The 15,737-nt window shown below is 32.3% G+C and overlaps 1 protein-coding gene and 1 non-coding gene across 5 annotated transcripts; one reads left to right on the forward strand and one right to left on the reverse strand.

Moving 5' to 3' along the window:
• The first annotated feature begins 998 nt into the window (after window positions 1-998).
• On the forward strand, window positions 999-1,082 carry TRNAS-CGA. The gene has a single exon. It is a non-coding gene; the product is annotated as a tRNA-Ser (tRNA).
• Window positions 1,083-2,652: 1,570 nt separating this feature from the next.
• Window positions 2,653-15,694, reverse strand: LOC110031648 (mitochondrial inner membrane protease subunit 2). Of its 4 annotated transcripts, none has more exons than XM_020734970.1 (5): window positions 15,360-15,694; window positions 8,617-8,791; window positions 8,427-8,499; window positions 8,144-8,303; window positions 2,653-2,769 (listed from the first exon to the last, which is right to left on the reverse strand). In XM_020734970.1, the coding sequence occupies exons 2-5, from the start codon at window positions 8,780-8,782 to the stop codon at window positions 2,662-2,664; spliced, it is 507 nt and encodes a 168-aa protein (XP_020590629.1). In that variant the 5' UTR covers window positions 8,783-8,791; window positions 15,360-15,694; the 3' UTR covers window positions 2,653-2,661. The 4 variants fall into 4 exon arrangements, with proteins under 4 accessions (XP_020590629.1, XP_020590627.1, XP_020590628.1 ...); XM_020734968.1 differs by having other exon boundaries at window positions 8,617-8,795; XM_020734969.1 differs by having other exon boundaries at window positions 15,307-15,694.
• Between the last annotated feature and the right edge of the window lie 43 nt (window positions 15,695-15,737).

The raw sequence follows: 15,737 nt of genomic DNA on the forward strand, positions 1-15,737 counted from the left end.
TTTTAGTAGATTTCAAGCTATACAAGGATCCACTCGAACTGGCTCGAGATTGACTCGAAGTATTTTTATTTATAAAAAGTTATACATATAATGCCAAATAAACGAGTCAATAACCGATTTCGAGTTGGAACGAATCCAAATAACTCATTTGATCAAGCTCATTTCGATTTCTAATCAAATTGACCTTGATTCAATTTTGAGCCGAGCTGACTAGAAATCGTATATAACAATCCACAAGCTAATTTTGAGATGCACTCAATCCATTCGAGTCAATTGCGAGCCGATTTTGTCCCAACCCCAACTTGAGTCGAAATGGAACCCTGCTCCTATATGATATTTATCACTCTTATTCTATCCAACAAAATTTAAAGGTACCTTTTTCTTAATTTTTTTAATTAATTATTTTTAAATAATTTAAATAAAGTATAAAATCACGAATTTGTTTTAAGATGACTAATAATACATATTTTAATTGTTTCTTCAAACATAGCTCTCATTTTAACCAATGACTAAAATTTAAGTTTATTAAATATTAATAAACACATTTTTTATTTTAAATTTAAAGAGAAAATTACGAATTAGCTGTAGGGCTGTCAAAACGGCTCGTTGTTCGCGAACAACTCGTGTTCGGCTCGTTAAGAAGCTCGTGTTCGGCTCGTTAATTTTGTTCGATAAGTTAACGAGTCGAACACGAACTTTTGACACTAAATACTACTCATCAAATATATATATATATATATATATATTAAATAGTATTTTATGACCGTAAGGCTACAAAGATTTATAATCAATTAAGAAATTGATTAAGAAAATAGAATAAAAATTATTAAATTAGATTCAAATGATGTTTTAATATAAATAATAATTTTTAAATGTTGCTCAAACCCTTATTGTTTTATGACTACATGATTAGAGTTGTTCAAAGGACTCTTTATTCGTGACCAACGAACACACTTTTTGGCTTGCTCGTGTTCGGCGTTTACACCCCTAATTAGCTGGTCAGGATGGCCGAGTGGTCTAAGGCCCCGGACTCGAGCTCTGGTCCTCATTTGAGGGCGTGGATTCAAATCCCACTTCTGACAGATCTTCTTTTTACTATATTATTTTATTTTTTATAATTTTACTTTAAATAATTTAATTGTCCCTCATTTATTTAATTATTTTTATTTTTTTCTTAGCCTGAATTCAATATAAAAATACTTTCTATACCATTCAACATTTACTCCATTATGAAATAAATGCAGAAATAGCATGCATTATATTTTTAATTTTTTTTTTAAAATTTCAAATTATTTTTTCATCTTGATAGATGCACATTTTCATTCACAGAATGTAAATACGTTAATATGTAATATATAATAATTGTAATTTCAACTTTATTTATTTACTTTTTTATTTTTTTTACATATTTTTACTTTTTTTTTATTTCTAAAAACATATTAATATGTTCTTCAAATACACTACAAATTTTAGATATTTTGGGTGTATTTAAAAACAACAATATATTAATCACATGTTTCAATTAAAATAATAATAATAATAATAATAATAATATTTAAACATAAAAGACTAAAAGACTAAATGGAATAAAAAAGCACGCCTACATAAGAAGGAAAACATAGGAAACATCTTTGACTTGAATCAACTTTGGTTAGGGGCCATATGGCTACCATTTATTCATGTAGCATTTTCATTTGTATGCCATAGTTTAATGAAGTGTTATTTGTCTACTGAGGTCAATGACATTACTAAAATAAAATAAAAAAGAAAGGGAGCATTTACATGCATAGCACGCAATCTTTATGTATTTACATACCGCACACCTAAGCTTTCATATTTATAAACTTAACACTTGAATCTTTAATATCACATAAAAAATAGCATTACTATCATTTTTTAAAAAGTCAAATATACATTTCCATGCATACATTTAAAGCACCAAAATGCTATGTATGTAAATATGAAATTTTAGATGTAAAACACGTAAATACATAAAGATTGTGGGCATTTCACTTTTAAAATTTGGTGTCATCTAAATGGAGAAATTATTGCGTACGGACACCGCATGCATCTCTGCATGCGTGCCCGATTCTGACCGTAGATCACGGTGATCTACGGTCAGAATATATTTCAGTTTTTTTTTTTAAAAATTAGATGGGGCCCACCAAAATATATTCTGACCTTAAATCACCTGATTTAGGGTTAGGATCGGTGTCTGTCCGTATGGAATAATTTTTTCATCTAAATGGCACGCTCTCTTTCCCAATCAAAATCTAGACTACTTCAATTTGAACTTAAAAGTAATTCAAATTCTACGAAGCAAAAGATAGAAGAAAAGGTAAAAAAATAAAAAAAATAAAAAAAACCATTGTAATATTCATAATACCTAACCAGGCAACAACTGGTGAAACTCTGACCTTGTAACTACAAAAATGCTACAAATTATGCAGTTATAAAGATAGAAAAGAATCAAATACCCCATTGTTGGAGCACTTTAGCTTATAGAAACAAACAATATTAGGTGAATGAAATAACAGAACAGCACTGGATCTTCAGTTTTAAAAGTTAATTTCACAATAAAAATGAATTCCAGCAGAGACATACATAAATAATATAAGAATTATTGATGATGAAGGTTGTATGAATCTTACATGAAGCATTTCAGTCTTGATAAATTCTTCCTGGCATCGACTTTCTCTCTACTTTGCCTAGTCTTTGGGGAGGCCAGATGATATGGGTCACTCTCCCTCTAATTAGCCCCAAAGGGATCTACAAGAAAAACATATAAATATTAAAAATTAAATGGTGCTTTGTGAAACAAATGACAAGGCCTTTAATCATATCTCAACGGCTAAATTAGTCATTTACGAACTCCTGCGCTTAGCATACGCTAAAACTTCATGGCAAACATTTGCTCCTACCAAAACTTTTGAAAGAACTAATATATATCAAGAGAGAGAGAAAGAGAGAGAGAGAGAGAGAGAGAGAGAGAGAAGAAGAAGAAGAATACAAGTATTTATCCAATTGGGCAAAATATTGACTTGAATTTACGATATGAAGCATACATAAATCTACTGGGGGCATCAATTAGTAAAAGAAGAAAAAAAAAATCAAATTCCTTTCTTACAAAACTAACAAGGTGGTAGGGAGAAGATATCGCCAAAACCTAGGAGCAATCTTTCTCAAAGATAAAGCTAAAAAAAAAACAAATACACCTATCAACAAATCTACAATCGATCCTCCCACTTATTCCTCCGAGGAAATCCAAAGTCAAGAAGCCCCGATTGCATGCAAAAAAGATGTGATTTCTTCCCTATTCCCTCCAATTTGAAAACCCATTTACATACTCCAATCCAGTCATGTGAGAAGTGGATAGTATTAAAAATAGGTGTTTTATAGATTACTAAAATGCAATTTGAGTTTTATATAATATAATAAATACAGATCCTTATATCAATCCTCCAAATTATTAAAAACAAAGTGGATGACCACCAACTTCTCCTCAGCCAAAGTTTCAAAGGGCATTAGTAAGTGCAAACAATCAAGTCCAAGGTTTGCCTGAACTTGAGAATAGAGATTATCATAGAAAGCATGTTAAAAAAAATGTGCTCAATGGAGATATTTTGAAATAAACCTCTTCAACCTTCTCATAACGAGCGCTATCAAATATAAATATCGTTATTTCTGTCATGACAAATATGATTCTCTAACTAAATAAATATCACTCTGACAATCATAGAAAATAGCCAAATTATCCTGGTGCATGCCCATTTCTTCCACTAAGCCTCTCAAATAAAAGCTCTTTTGAATAGCTTGAAAAGTTAACCTATACTTTTCCTATATGATAGGCAAAAATTGTAAGCTAAAGACATGTCTTCAAACCAATGACATTCTAAGAGAGATTAAAGGCATACACAATTAGAGACCTTTAATCAAGATCATTAGCATAATTTATATTGAAAAAAATCCACAACAATACAATCACATGTCTCAGCCATAAATCAAATCATAATTAATAGTGCTTCTGAGTTCCGAGACATCACAGAATCTGTTGCATCCAACTTAAATCGAGTTAGTTTCTTTTATCAAATATTATGGATCAAATATTCAGTCTTAAATCCAGTAAAAATATCTTGTAATGCATTAACAGGTCTTGAGGCTGTTTCAAGCAAAATTTCATTTAAAAGAGAAAATATCTTGAGCAACTCATCTATAAGGTGAGGTCATAAGACCTGTTAATAAATCCAATACTTAGGTTACAAGACTTACTCTCAAGTATTTCTTATGGTACTATAAACCCAACCGTCTAGGTAAGTCATAAATAGAGTTATAAGGCCCCATATTCTAAACCATGTCGATCCCAAAATTCATATAGAAATCAAGATCCAAATGAAACAATAAGTATTAGAAGTGCATGACCTGCCAAAATACTTTACTTGCATAAAGCTTTCAAGTAATTCTCCAATAAAAATTCATTTAAAAGAGAGTCATTTAAGTCGCCGCACCTACAGTGAAAGATTATAAGACTCACTTCAAAGTTTCCGTCAAGTCAAGGCTGTGACTACCACAATTAAACATTTCCAACATGTAAGCCCCAATCTCATGATAGAGTCAACAAAAATTCACAAGATCACACTCTCAAAACACAAGTCAAATGGAGGCATAAATCATAAAATTGTCCCAAAGCTGGTTGAATTGGCAATGTCAATTCCTCCAGTGTCTCTATAAAATTGAGACATAAGTCCTCAAATTGCTTGAAGTAGCTTAAAAGTCCCTATAATGAAAATCGCAGCCCGACACTACCAAAAAGAGGCATAAGTTCTCTTCAAGTTCAAACAAAGCCATCAAGCCTTCAAAAATCAAACCACAATAATGCATAAATCTCCAAGTTGAGCAAATTAAATATATGAATTTTGAGTCTTGCAAGCATACTCTAACAAAGATGAAGTTGCAAACCCTAACTCCTCAACCTTGTTAAGTTGAGTTTGTGCTAAGGACTTGAACTTCAAATCTCAAGTCATCACTATCAAATACATAAATGTATGATCACAAACTTCAAATCAATCTTTAAGACTAGACAAACACCAGTAAGTCTTATCAATCAGCAAAACCATATGTAGGGTTTCCTCCAGGATGAAACCGCCATCTTTATCTAAATCAAGACCACAGGGCTCTCGTGAACCAAATAGTCACTAGACTGGGTCAAAGATTGTCCTATATCACATAAATGCTGACCTAAATAGTTTTCCTCGAGGATCATCTAGAGCAAAGGGTCAAATATGGGCTGCCACCTCAAGAAATCTCCTATAACAATCAATTAAAATTAATGCTCATAGGCAAACTGCCCATGGTTTAGCTCAATTAAAGACCATTCATGATTATTTGATTAATTAATCGAATAAGTTTGAACACTTTCATAAGTACTTGATTACTAAATGAACAAGCTTGAACAATTTGTTTAATTCATTTATATTATTAAAATATATCATTTAAAACTCGTGAACAAGTTTGATTAAAAATCTTTTAGAACTCGTTCATGAACAATATCGGTTACAAGTTAAATTTTAGGCTTTATGAGCATTTTTTTATATGACTTGCTTATTTACTCAACAAGCCGCTCGTGTAAAGCTTAAGTAAGACTCAAGTATGACTCATTTATTTTGTTAAATAAGTTGCACGCTAATGATCTCAATAATCCTTATATGACCGAGCTCAAACATGATATTTATAAATAAGCTTGTGCACAAAGTCTTAAAAACACAAATTGAACTCAAGTCGAGCTCAAATAAGCTCTTAAAAAACGAGTTCAAGCTTAATCAGATACGTGCATGGCTCAACTCCATTCATTTGCAACCCTAATCATCTATATGCTCTAGGGTGCTCTACTTTCTAAAGTGAACCCAACATTTGGTCATGAATCACTGAATTCGTTGCATTAATCTATTGATTTAATCTCAATATAAATGTATCAAGCCCAATGCATTAACTCAAACAATCACATAAGAAAACCTTGCATTAAATTGAATCTATTTAGGCAAATACTAATGGATCTCACCAATATATAATGAATATCCTCAAAACATACTTGCCACCCAACCTACTCGAGATAACTAGAAAAATGCAACATAAAACTAGTCATCAAAATTCCTATGCGATATATTTGTTAAGCCCTATTTTGTTGGTAGGTCAGGACCCCTGAGGTTGACCCAAGGTGATGGAACTAAGAGATCATGATCAAGATGAGCGCCCGTCCCTTAATCACACCATAATGCAAGAACAAAATTAACCATCACGAACTTAAAGCATGAATAATGTATTTGATCAATAGGTGTAATTAAACATCAGAGCTTGTGCCCATGGGAAACATCCATCCTTATATCTATTACAAAACCTAGATAGTTCACACTCATATTTAAGGAAAATCTCTCCAAGTAAATGAAATAGTGTATCCTTACAAAGACCACATCACTTGTCATCTAGTCCCTAAAATCTAAGGGTTGAAGTTGAAGGATAACCCATGAGCTCATAAGTGTATTTCAGAGCCCACTCTATTATCATAAAGGTCTATGTTGATGAAACCATTCTTACTAAGAGTGATCATAATGACGTCACTTAAGTACAACACTGCCTATAAAAGTTTTTTCTAATTAAATTGTGTGCAATCACCAATATTTTTAGGGAATATAATTATCTTCAACAAAGGACTTTCCCTAAATCAAAGAAAGAATGCCACAAAACATCCAAAAGAAATCATCCTGTTAGGTTGAAAACCTGTTTACACGCTCACTAATACTTAGAAAGCTATCAATAAAAAGGAGATATTTAAAGATGTTTCTCATTATTAGATATTGGTTGATAAATTGATCTAACTTATTGCCAACAGACTAAATATCTCTTCATTGCAAAAATCATGAACTAACACATGCAAACTGCCAAATAGGAACATTGGGAAGTTAATATGTGTAACCTTTAATCTATCATGAAGCTACTAATAAAATGGCTACTATAATAGAATGAAAACCGTATCGTGAATGTTCTTTTGATGCTAGCTATATTATTTTAAATGAAGTTGCAAAATTCCCATCTGAGAATTAGATATTTGTGGGAGGCAACTATATTAAATAGAAGAATTAGAACAACAAATAAAGGTAAAATCAAATGTTGAAGCAAAATATATTGAGGTTGGTTGTTACTTTATACGGGATGTGATTCTATCAAAGAATACTATTATTTCTCATATTCCCAACTCAAAATAATTGGCAAATATATTCACCAAGATTTTCGATCAAGTTTAATACTTCAAGCTATATAATAAATTGGAACTTATTAAAGCATATGCTCTAGCTTGACGAAAGTGTTAGCATAAGAAATACCATAAAACCATTTAGCTTCTCTAAAAATAGTCAATAGACCGTATTTGTTTTGTTGTAACTTGGTTTATTATATTGGTTACTATACTATATAAAAAGGGTCCTCTATTCAATAATACATAAGTTATTTTCCCACCAACACTTGCTACTATCCAATTTAACTATTAATAAAATTGTGACCATTTGAAATTAACATTTGAATAGACAACGCTGAAAATGAGATTAATAATTCAGGAATACATGATATAGGAATGAATCTAGTGAGACTTTTCAGGCTTCTATTTCATAATGTTTAGAGTTGTTGCAGTTGTTTCGGTTTTAATTGACCTAGATAAAAGCTTTAATTATGAATTTTTTTTCCATGATGTTCTATTGCCATACAAGCATCAAACTTTATATATGGTCCCTAAAGTTGTTCAATTTTTTTGTAATTTTTTCAACGCAATTTTTTTGCAAAAAAAAAATAATAATATGGGAGTATCGAGTTTTTCCACAAGCTAAGATATACATGGCATGCACAACGATATGCATGCACCTACAGATGAAGATTAACATCATATTTGCAACAATCGCCTCCTGGGCTTTTGATCCCCACTTCCTATTAATAACCATATCTTCTCCAGAATTTTGAATCACCAAATCCTTGTCATATATCCTCTATCCTTTGTCCAAGCCTCACAAGCACTCATACTCCCTTTCACTTATCTTGCATCCTAAATTAGTTTACATTGTCGCACAGCATTAAAAAGGTAAAAGTTTCTTGGATAACTTACAGGTCCAAAAGATCTTGAATCCAAACTTGAAGAGGAATTGTCTCCCTCAACCCAGCAATGTCCATCAGGAATTTTCACCATATCAGAGGAAACACGAATCCATTCACCAGGCAAAGCTATCAATCTTTTGACATATATTTGCTTGTGATTGCTTGGAGATCTGCAACATAAGTAAGAAAAACAAACATAGAATGCATCTGCATGATTACAAAATAACTCACCAACAATTGTTGGGATACATCTTACTAAACTAAATGCAACAGAAAAATGTTATTCAACTTACTGAAAAATCACAACATCTCCATGGGAAAACTTGAAGTCATGTAAGCAGAATCTTTCTATTAGTACAAGATCACCTGTGACCAAGAAGCTTTTCCACATAAATGTATAATCAGCCTCTCAGAATCATACTTGAGGACAGAACTCCTTAGTTTTCTAATTCCAACTATAAAGACTTGGTCTAGAGACAATACCTTTTAAATACCCAGGAAAATTGGTGGAACTTGAGGCAAATGTAGGATGCATAGAGTTACCTCGAACAGGAGAAACAGTCAGATATCTATCTGATATTGTGATGCCAAACAGTGCACCTGTCACAGACTTCCTTGTAAGCAGCCATAAAGAATTCAGTGTTCCCATATTCCAGCACTGTCTATAAATACAAATGATCAGAAACAATTAATTAGTAAAAAACAAGGTAAATTGTTTAAATGAAGAGATAAATTGCAAATTAAACTACGGCAGACATATAGATATGCATAGAAAGTGGGCATGCATTATGGCATTTAATTTTTATTATATATAGTTAAACTTCAGATTCTATTTGTATTAATTTTAAGGTAAACTTCATATTATGGCCCCAATTATCACTTCTAGCAGCATATCACATAATCAATACAAATAGTTAATAGTCAAATGTTTCTTCGTGCCTTGCTGAAAATCGTTTGTGATCCTACATAAAATTAATTTTTCTCCACAACATTAACAATAAAATATCATAATAATACAACAACAAACCTTTATCCCACTAAGTGGGTTCGGCTACATGAATTTTTTTTCTCCATTACGGCCTATTGAGTGTAATATTTTCATTTAATTCTAATAAATTAATATCATTTCTCAAACAATATGCTCAAGTCTTTCTAGGTCCACCTCTACATTTCTCAACATAAGTCAAATCTAAAACATCTACTCTCCTAACCGGATCATTAGATGATCGACCTTAAATGTGACCAAACCATTTAAGACGACTCTCTCAAATTTTGTCCACCACTGGAGGTACACCAACCCTATCACGGATATATTTATTTTGTATTTTATCTATAAGTGTAAAGCCACTCATCCACCTAAGCATTCTCATCTCGACAACACTTAACTTAGCTTAACTTAGTTTTACACTTAACTTAGTTTTATGCTTCTCTTTTAAAGACAAACATTCAACGCCATAAGCATTGCAGGCCCCATCATCTTATAAGATTTTCCTTTCAAGCTAAACTATACCTTTCTATCACACAATAGGCCCGAAGCATTCCTCCAGTTCAAACAACCAACTTGAATTCTACTAATAACATCCCCATCTATATCACCACCACTTTGAACAATAGACCCGAGATATCTAAAGCGTTCGCACCATTTAATAATTTGATCACCCATAGTTACAACTTTGTCACTAGAGAAACTTCTACTAAAATTACATTTCATGTATTCAGTTTTGGTTTTACTCAAATGAGGGCCTTTAGAATCTATAGTTCAATTTTTTTCCCGAGCTTTTTCTCTACTTTTATCCAAAAGAAGGATATCATCTGCGAAAATCATACACCAAGGTACATTCTCCTGTAAATGTCCATTAAGAGCATCCATAACTTAAGCAAAATAATATGAGCTTAAAGCCGATCCCTGATGTAATCCAACTAAAATAGAAAAATATTTGGTCAATCCTTCTTTTGTCCGAACACAAGTAACAGTTCAAATATACATATCTTTAATGAAGTCATATCAACACCTTTCTTCTCTAGAACTCTCCAATGGATATCTCTTGGAACCTTATCGTATGTTTTTTCTAAACTGCTTATTCTCTCTGAACTTCTCCATCAAACCTCTCAATAAATGTATAGCTTCCATAGTAAACCAACCCGGCATAAATCCAAACTAATTATGACAAATCTCTGTAATATTTCTTAACCTATGTTCAATCTATGTTCAATTACCCTCTCCTACCTATGTTCAATTACCCTCTCCTATAATTTTAAAGTGTGACACATCAACTTAATTCCTCTATTATTTGCACTTTTGTGCATCCCTTTTATTCTTAAACATGGGGACCATAACACTCTTCCTTCACTCCTTGGGCATCTTTTTAGTTTTTAAAATAATACCAAAGAGTTTAGTAAGCTAAGAAACTCTCAAATCTCCTAAATATTTCCACACTTCAATAAGAATATCATCAGGTCCTACAGACTTTCTACTATTGGTTTTCTTTAAGCCTTCTTAACTTCTTTTTTACTAATGCGACGGTAAATATGAAGCATTTTAAACAGTTTATGCGACGGTAAACAATTATTAACGATATCAAGATCACTAAGATTGATCGTATTTTTAAAAACTTCATTAAACAGTTTATCAAAATAACTTACACACCTATGTTGCATATTTTTTTCTAAGAAAAACACATTTTTTTTTTATTTTCATCTTTAATACACTTTACTTGAGTTAAATCTTTATTTTTTTATTTTTGTTTAACTGGTTTATACATATATTTTTCACCCTCTTTAGTATCTAATCAATTATAAAGAACAATAAAAGTAGAATTTTTAGCGCCACGAACTCATCTCTTAAACTCTTTACGAGTCATTTTATATTTTTTTTAAGTTCTCAAAGTTTTTATATTTAAACCAATTTTTATAACATAACATCTTATATTTTATTTTTTTCTTGCACATTCTTATTCCACCACAAACTATTTTTATTTATAAAAACTTTTCCTTCTGATACTCCAAATACATCTTTTACCACCTGTTTAATAGTATTTGCTACTTTATCCGATAAAGAATTTGCTTCTTCATGAACGTCTCAAATCTTGAAGTTTACTTACAAAAATAATTTTATTTGTATTTTAGGTGTCTGATCTAATTCTACAATAATGATTCCTAATATTTTTTATTTTACAATTATTCATCATAAAATCTAGAGCTAATAATCAATGTTGAGTAATTAAATCCTCGCTTGGAATGACCTTACAATCTTTACATTCTCGACGATCTTCTCTTCTCATAAGAAAATAATCAATATGTTTTATTATATCCACTCTAATAAGTAATAATATGCTCATCTCTTTCTTGAATAAAGGATTAGCAATAACAAAATTATACGTCAAAGCAAAATCTAATAGAGCTCTATCTTCTTCATTAATCACTCCAAAACCATAATCATCATAAATATTTATAAAATCTTCTGTCACTTTACCGACATGTTCATTTAAATCTCCAATAAAAATTATTTCTTCAGAAGGTATCATTTATATTAAGTCTTCTAGATTATTCAGAATTTTTTTTTAAAATCTATATCTAAACCTACTTGAGGAGCATAAACACTTATAATATTAAAAATCTTAATATCAACAATAATCTTAAAGACAATAATTATATTAATTTTTACAACATTATCTTTCAAACTTTTATCTATAATTACATCTATACAATTTCTAGTGTGACAGTTACTTGAATACCACAGTTTAAAACTTAAGTTATCAATCTTTTTAGTCTTTTCTCCAAAGCATTTAGTTTTTTGATTACATAAGATATTTATATTTCAATGAATAATAATATCAACTAATTCTATTAATTTGTCAGTGAGAGTGCCTATATTTCAAAATCTTATCCTAATATTAATGTCATGGACAAACTTCTTTACCCGCATCCGTCCATAGTGTAGGAACCCTTGTTTATTTGACACTACACCCGGGAGCCGGTGTAGCGACCCTTGCACACTTTTCACTGTACTTAGGTCGTACAGTGCATCGTTTATAGAGGACGCCCTATCAATTACAAAATGATCAAAAGGATTCATGTCATGATTTTTTGACAAATTTTACGCTGACTGCCAACTACCTGATGCAACTCTCCAATTTTTACATACAAGGCTTAAGATTCGACAATGGCCATGTATAAAATATCACATTAATAAATAGTATAAATTTACACTATAAATAAATTATCATATGTGATAATTTACATATGATAATAATCCCTACAAACTTAAGCTAAAATAAAAGATATCAACTTGAGCTTAAAAATACTAGTGACTTAATAGGAAGCAGCCAGAGCTGTCAGTGCTACGAGTAACGCAATTAATTCATCAAAAGAGAGTAGCGAAAATTAGTTCCAACAGGTTGGTAATAAGATTCATTTCATAGAAAACACAGACAAGATCCTTCAATTGAGTATTGATAAATAATGTTAAAAGATTATTTTGTCAAAGCAAGTTAATAAAGGGTGATAATGATGAGCATTGCTAGAGAGCCTTGATTGAGGAAAAAATTCAGCAATGAAGATATTATAGAGAAAATGTGAAGGGATGGCGACCAAGGTTGAGGTAAATTGTAATAGAAGCGATCAAAATCATATTGATAAAGGAAACCAAAGGTGTGAGTTACAAGCAACAAGCCCTCACAACTTGTTGAATGTCAATCAGAAAGAGAGAAGAGTGTGCCCCTAAGTAGGGATGGCACAGGAGGAGGAAGAGGAGGTCATATGCTAGGAGATATGGAACATGATGACTCCAAGTTGGGGCATATTGCAATAGAGTTTTTTATATTCCTTGATGAAAGCGCCTCTATTGGAGGTTCAAAAGCTTGATGTTTACCATGTCAGGATTGATTGCATGTGGGGCATGGCAACATAATTGGAGTTGGATGAGGATGTATGTTGGTATTATGATCAAGAAGAAGTTTTCTAGTAGGTCACATCAAGCAAGAAAAACAAAAACTCAATTGAAAGACAATGAAAAGACATAGACAGCTCAACAGACTCGATTATCATGTTAAAAGGGAGAGAATTGGAAAGGACGAAATTTTTATTGTGGTACATAATTAGTAGAAACATAAGTGTTTATTTATGGCTAAGAAAATGTCCTCAAAAGTGTGAATATTGTTAAAAAAATTAGTGTAGATTGCCCTTATAAGTAAGTTATCAGAAAGCAAACAATTGGACTTTAGCTTAAGCAAAAAACTTATCTTTTATTCTGAATTTATGACTTATTCCAATTTGGGATGGGAAAAACTAAACTTGATATCCAATAAATTAATTCATTTTGCTACATTGCAACTTCGTCTTGAGTGCATACATGCACACTATCTCTTATGTAAGAAAATAAAAACCGAGTTTAGAAACAAGACTTGTATTCCATTAATTGAAATGAATTGATTTCAAGCCCACACATCGACAGATCAAGGGAGGGCACCAAGTCAACAATGAAAGCAACTAAATCTTAAAAATAACTAAATAGAATTAAATACTACAAACATATATTTTATCATCAAATAAATTATTTGTAAATATATAGCACCTATATAAATTATGAAAAAATAGCTGAAATTATAACATAATTACAAAATTTCAAAATAAAAAATATTTTAATGTAATAAGCTATATCTGAATCTCAAACTGCAGTCAATCAATTGAAACCAAATAGAGCAAGACATGTCACAAACTATATAACATAAAATTGTTCAATTGACCATTTTGCTGAAGCAATAACAGCAAAACCAGCATTCCCTATACTTATTGCAGCATGTTTACACAGTTTAAATCTAGTTTTCAATTTTCCTGTCTAACAAAAAAAGAGAGAAATTTAAATTACCGCCAGACAAAGGGGTTTAGGTAGATCATATAACACTAAATACTAAAATGCATATAACAAAAGGAATAAATGAACATATTGAACATTATTGCTCGATTATTTCTTAAAGAAAATAACACCAATCTCAAATAATCCTTTTCAAGCATCCCTGACATCATGTGGAATGTCATAAGTTTAAATGTCAATTTAACACCAAATGACAACTTCGAAATATGGAACATTGATGACTAGAAATCACCTGAAATTAATGAAAGCTAATTGCTTTGAATACTGTTAATCACTTTCCTCATATAAGAGTGTCAAATCCACATATAAGTGAGTTTGTAATTGAGTCAAGCAAAATCCATGATGCATCTAAGAAACAGCTCATGGTTAAGGAGGTCTCACAATGGGTTCCACAACTCTGATTTAGTCAGTGGACTGTAGATTTGTTCCAACTTTTATGAGCAACAGAGAAACAGAGGCGCGCAGAGTAGCAAAAAAAGCAGAGGACTCGGGAAGAGATCAAGAGGATAGGGGTCCTATAAGGCTGTGACCGACTGAACCAAGATGCCTAAGGAAGTTGAATAAACCCCGCTTGAAATGGAGAATCCAGCACACAAAAACAGCCATGAACACAAACAAATTCCTCATAAAGGAATGATATAGAAAGAAATGGATTAAAGTTATTAATAGAATTTACTGCATGACATTATGCACGTGAATGTGATAATTTAAATAAAAGAAGAAATTAAATGAAATTAAAGTGCAAGTTCACGTGCACTATCCTATAGTCATCGAAATCATTGAAAAGGCATTTTAGAATACATCCTATTGTATTTTCCCATATCTTTAGATATGTAATAAACAATGAATGGACAAGTTGTTTCAATATGAGGACCGGATCCCAGCAAAAACAGCTTAAGAGCCCCCAAGTCAATTTAAATCGCCAAGTATTCTAATACGCATCCAAACAATTTTATAATACTTACCCGGTTTCATGATTTAGATGACCAAACAGTTTTCCAAATCTTCTCCATCATTATTTATAAATCCAAACTCACTTAAATCCTACTAGCATTCAAACAATTCAGCCAAACCCGGATACTTAAGAGGGACAAGCAAAGCCCGGATAAAAAGAAGAAAATGTAGATGCTATTGATAGAGCTTGTGAAGTCTAGAGGAGGATATGGCGCGAAATAAGTAAGATGCAGCTAAAACAGTACACTTCACTCAGCTTAAAAAACATATGGAGTCTCTGCGACTCAGAAGAAGCAACTTCTTCCAGGAGCGCGATGCTTGAACGAAAGAGACGTAAGCATGGATACCTTACAAAATGCTGGCGATAACGGAGACGGGAGCAAGAAGTCGACGGCGATACCTAGGTTGGCTGCCGGCGGGAGCTCTCGTTCGGTGGAGGAGGGAAAAAAGCAGTGAACAGCGATTGCTAGGGCGGAGATCCGGTCGCCGAATGGGGCTCGCCGGCGGGGGCTAGCAGGCAGGGACGCGAGCGCTAGAAGTGGAAGGCTGTTGCTAGGGCATCGCGTACGTAAGTTTTGGAAACCTACGGCTCGCCGATGTGACGAGGAAGGGAGGAGGTCGGCCGAGGTGTGCGCAAGCCGGGGGTGAGCATAGCAGGTGATGAGATGCGGCGAGGCAAGGTTCACGGGTGAGAGGAGCGACCCATCCCTAGGGCCGACGAGAATGGGATGTAAAAATTATATGCAATTAAATTTAAAAAAAATAATAAAAACATTTA

This window comes from Phalaenopsis equestris, unplaced genomic scaffold (assembly GCF_001263595.1).
Source record: "Phalaenopsis equestris unplaced genomic scaffold, ASM126359v1 Scaffold000840, whole genome shotgun sequence".
Taxonomy (NCBI): Eukaryota; Viridiplantae; Streptophyta; class Magnoliopsida; order Asparagales; family Orchidaceae; genus Phalaenopsis; species Phalaenopsis equestris.

Coding starts and splice junctions, on each gene's coding strand:
- LOC110031648 (XM_020734970.1), bottom strand. CDS start 8,782: ATGGGAACACTGAATTCTTTATGGCTGCTTACAAGGAAGTCTGTGACA. Junction 8,304..8,426: donor GGAGATGTTGTGATTTTTCA/GTAAGTTGAATA, acceptor CTTATGTTGCAG/ATCTCCAAGCAATCACAAGC. Junction 2,770..8,143: donor ATTCAAGATCTTTTGGACCT/GTAAGTTATCCA, acceptor TTTTTCTTGTAG/ATCCCTTTGGGGCTAATTAG.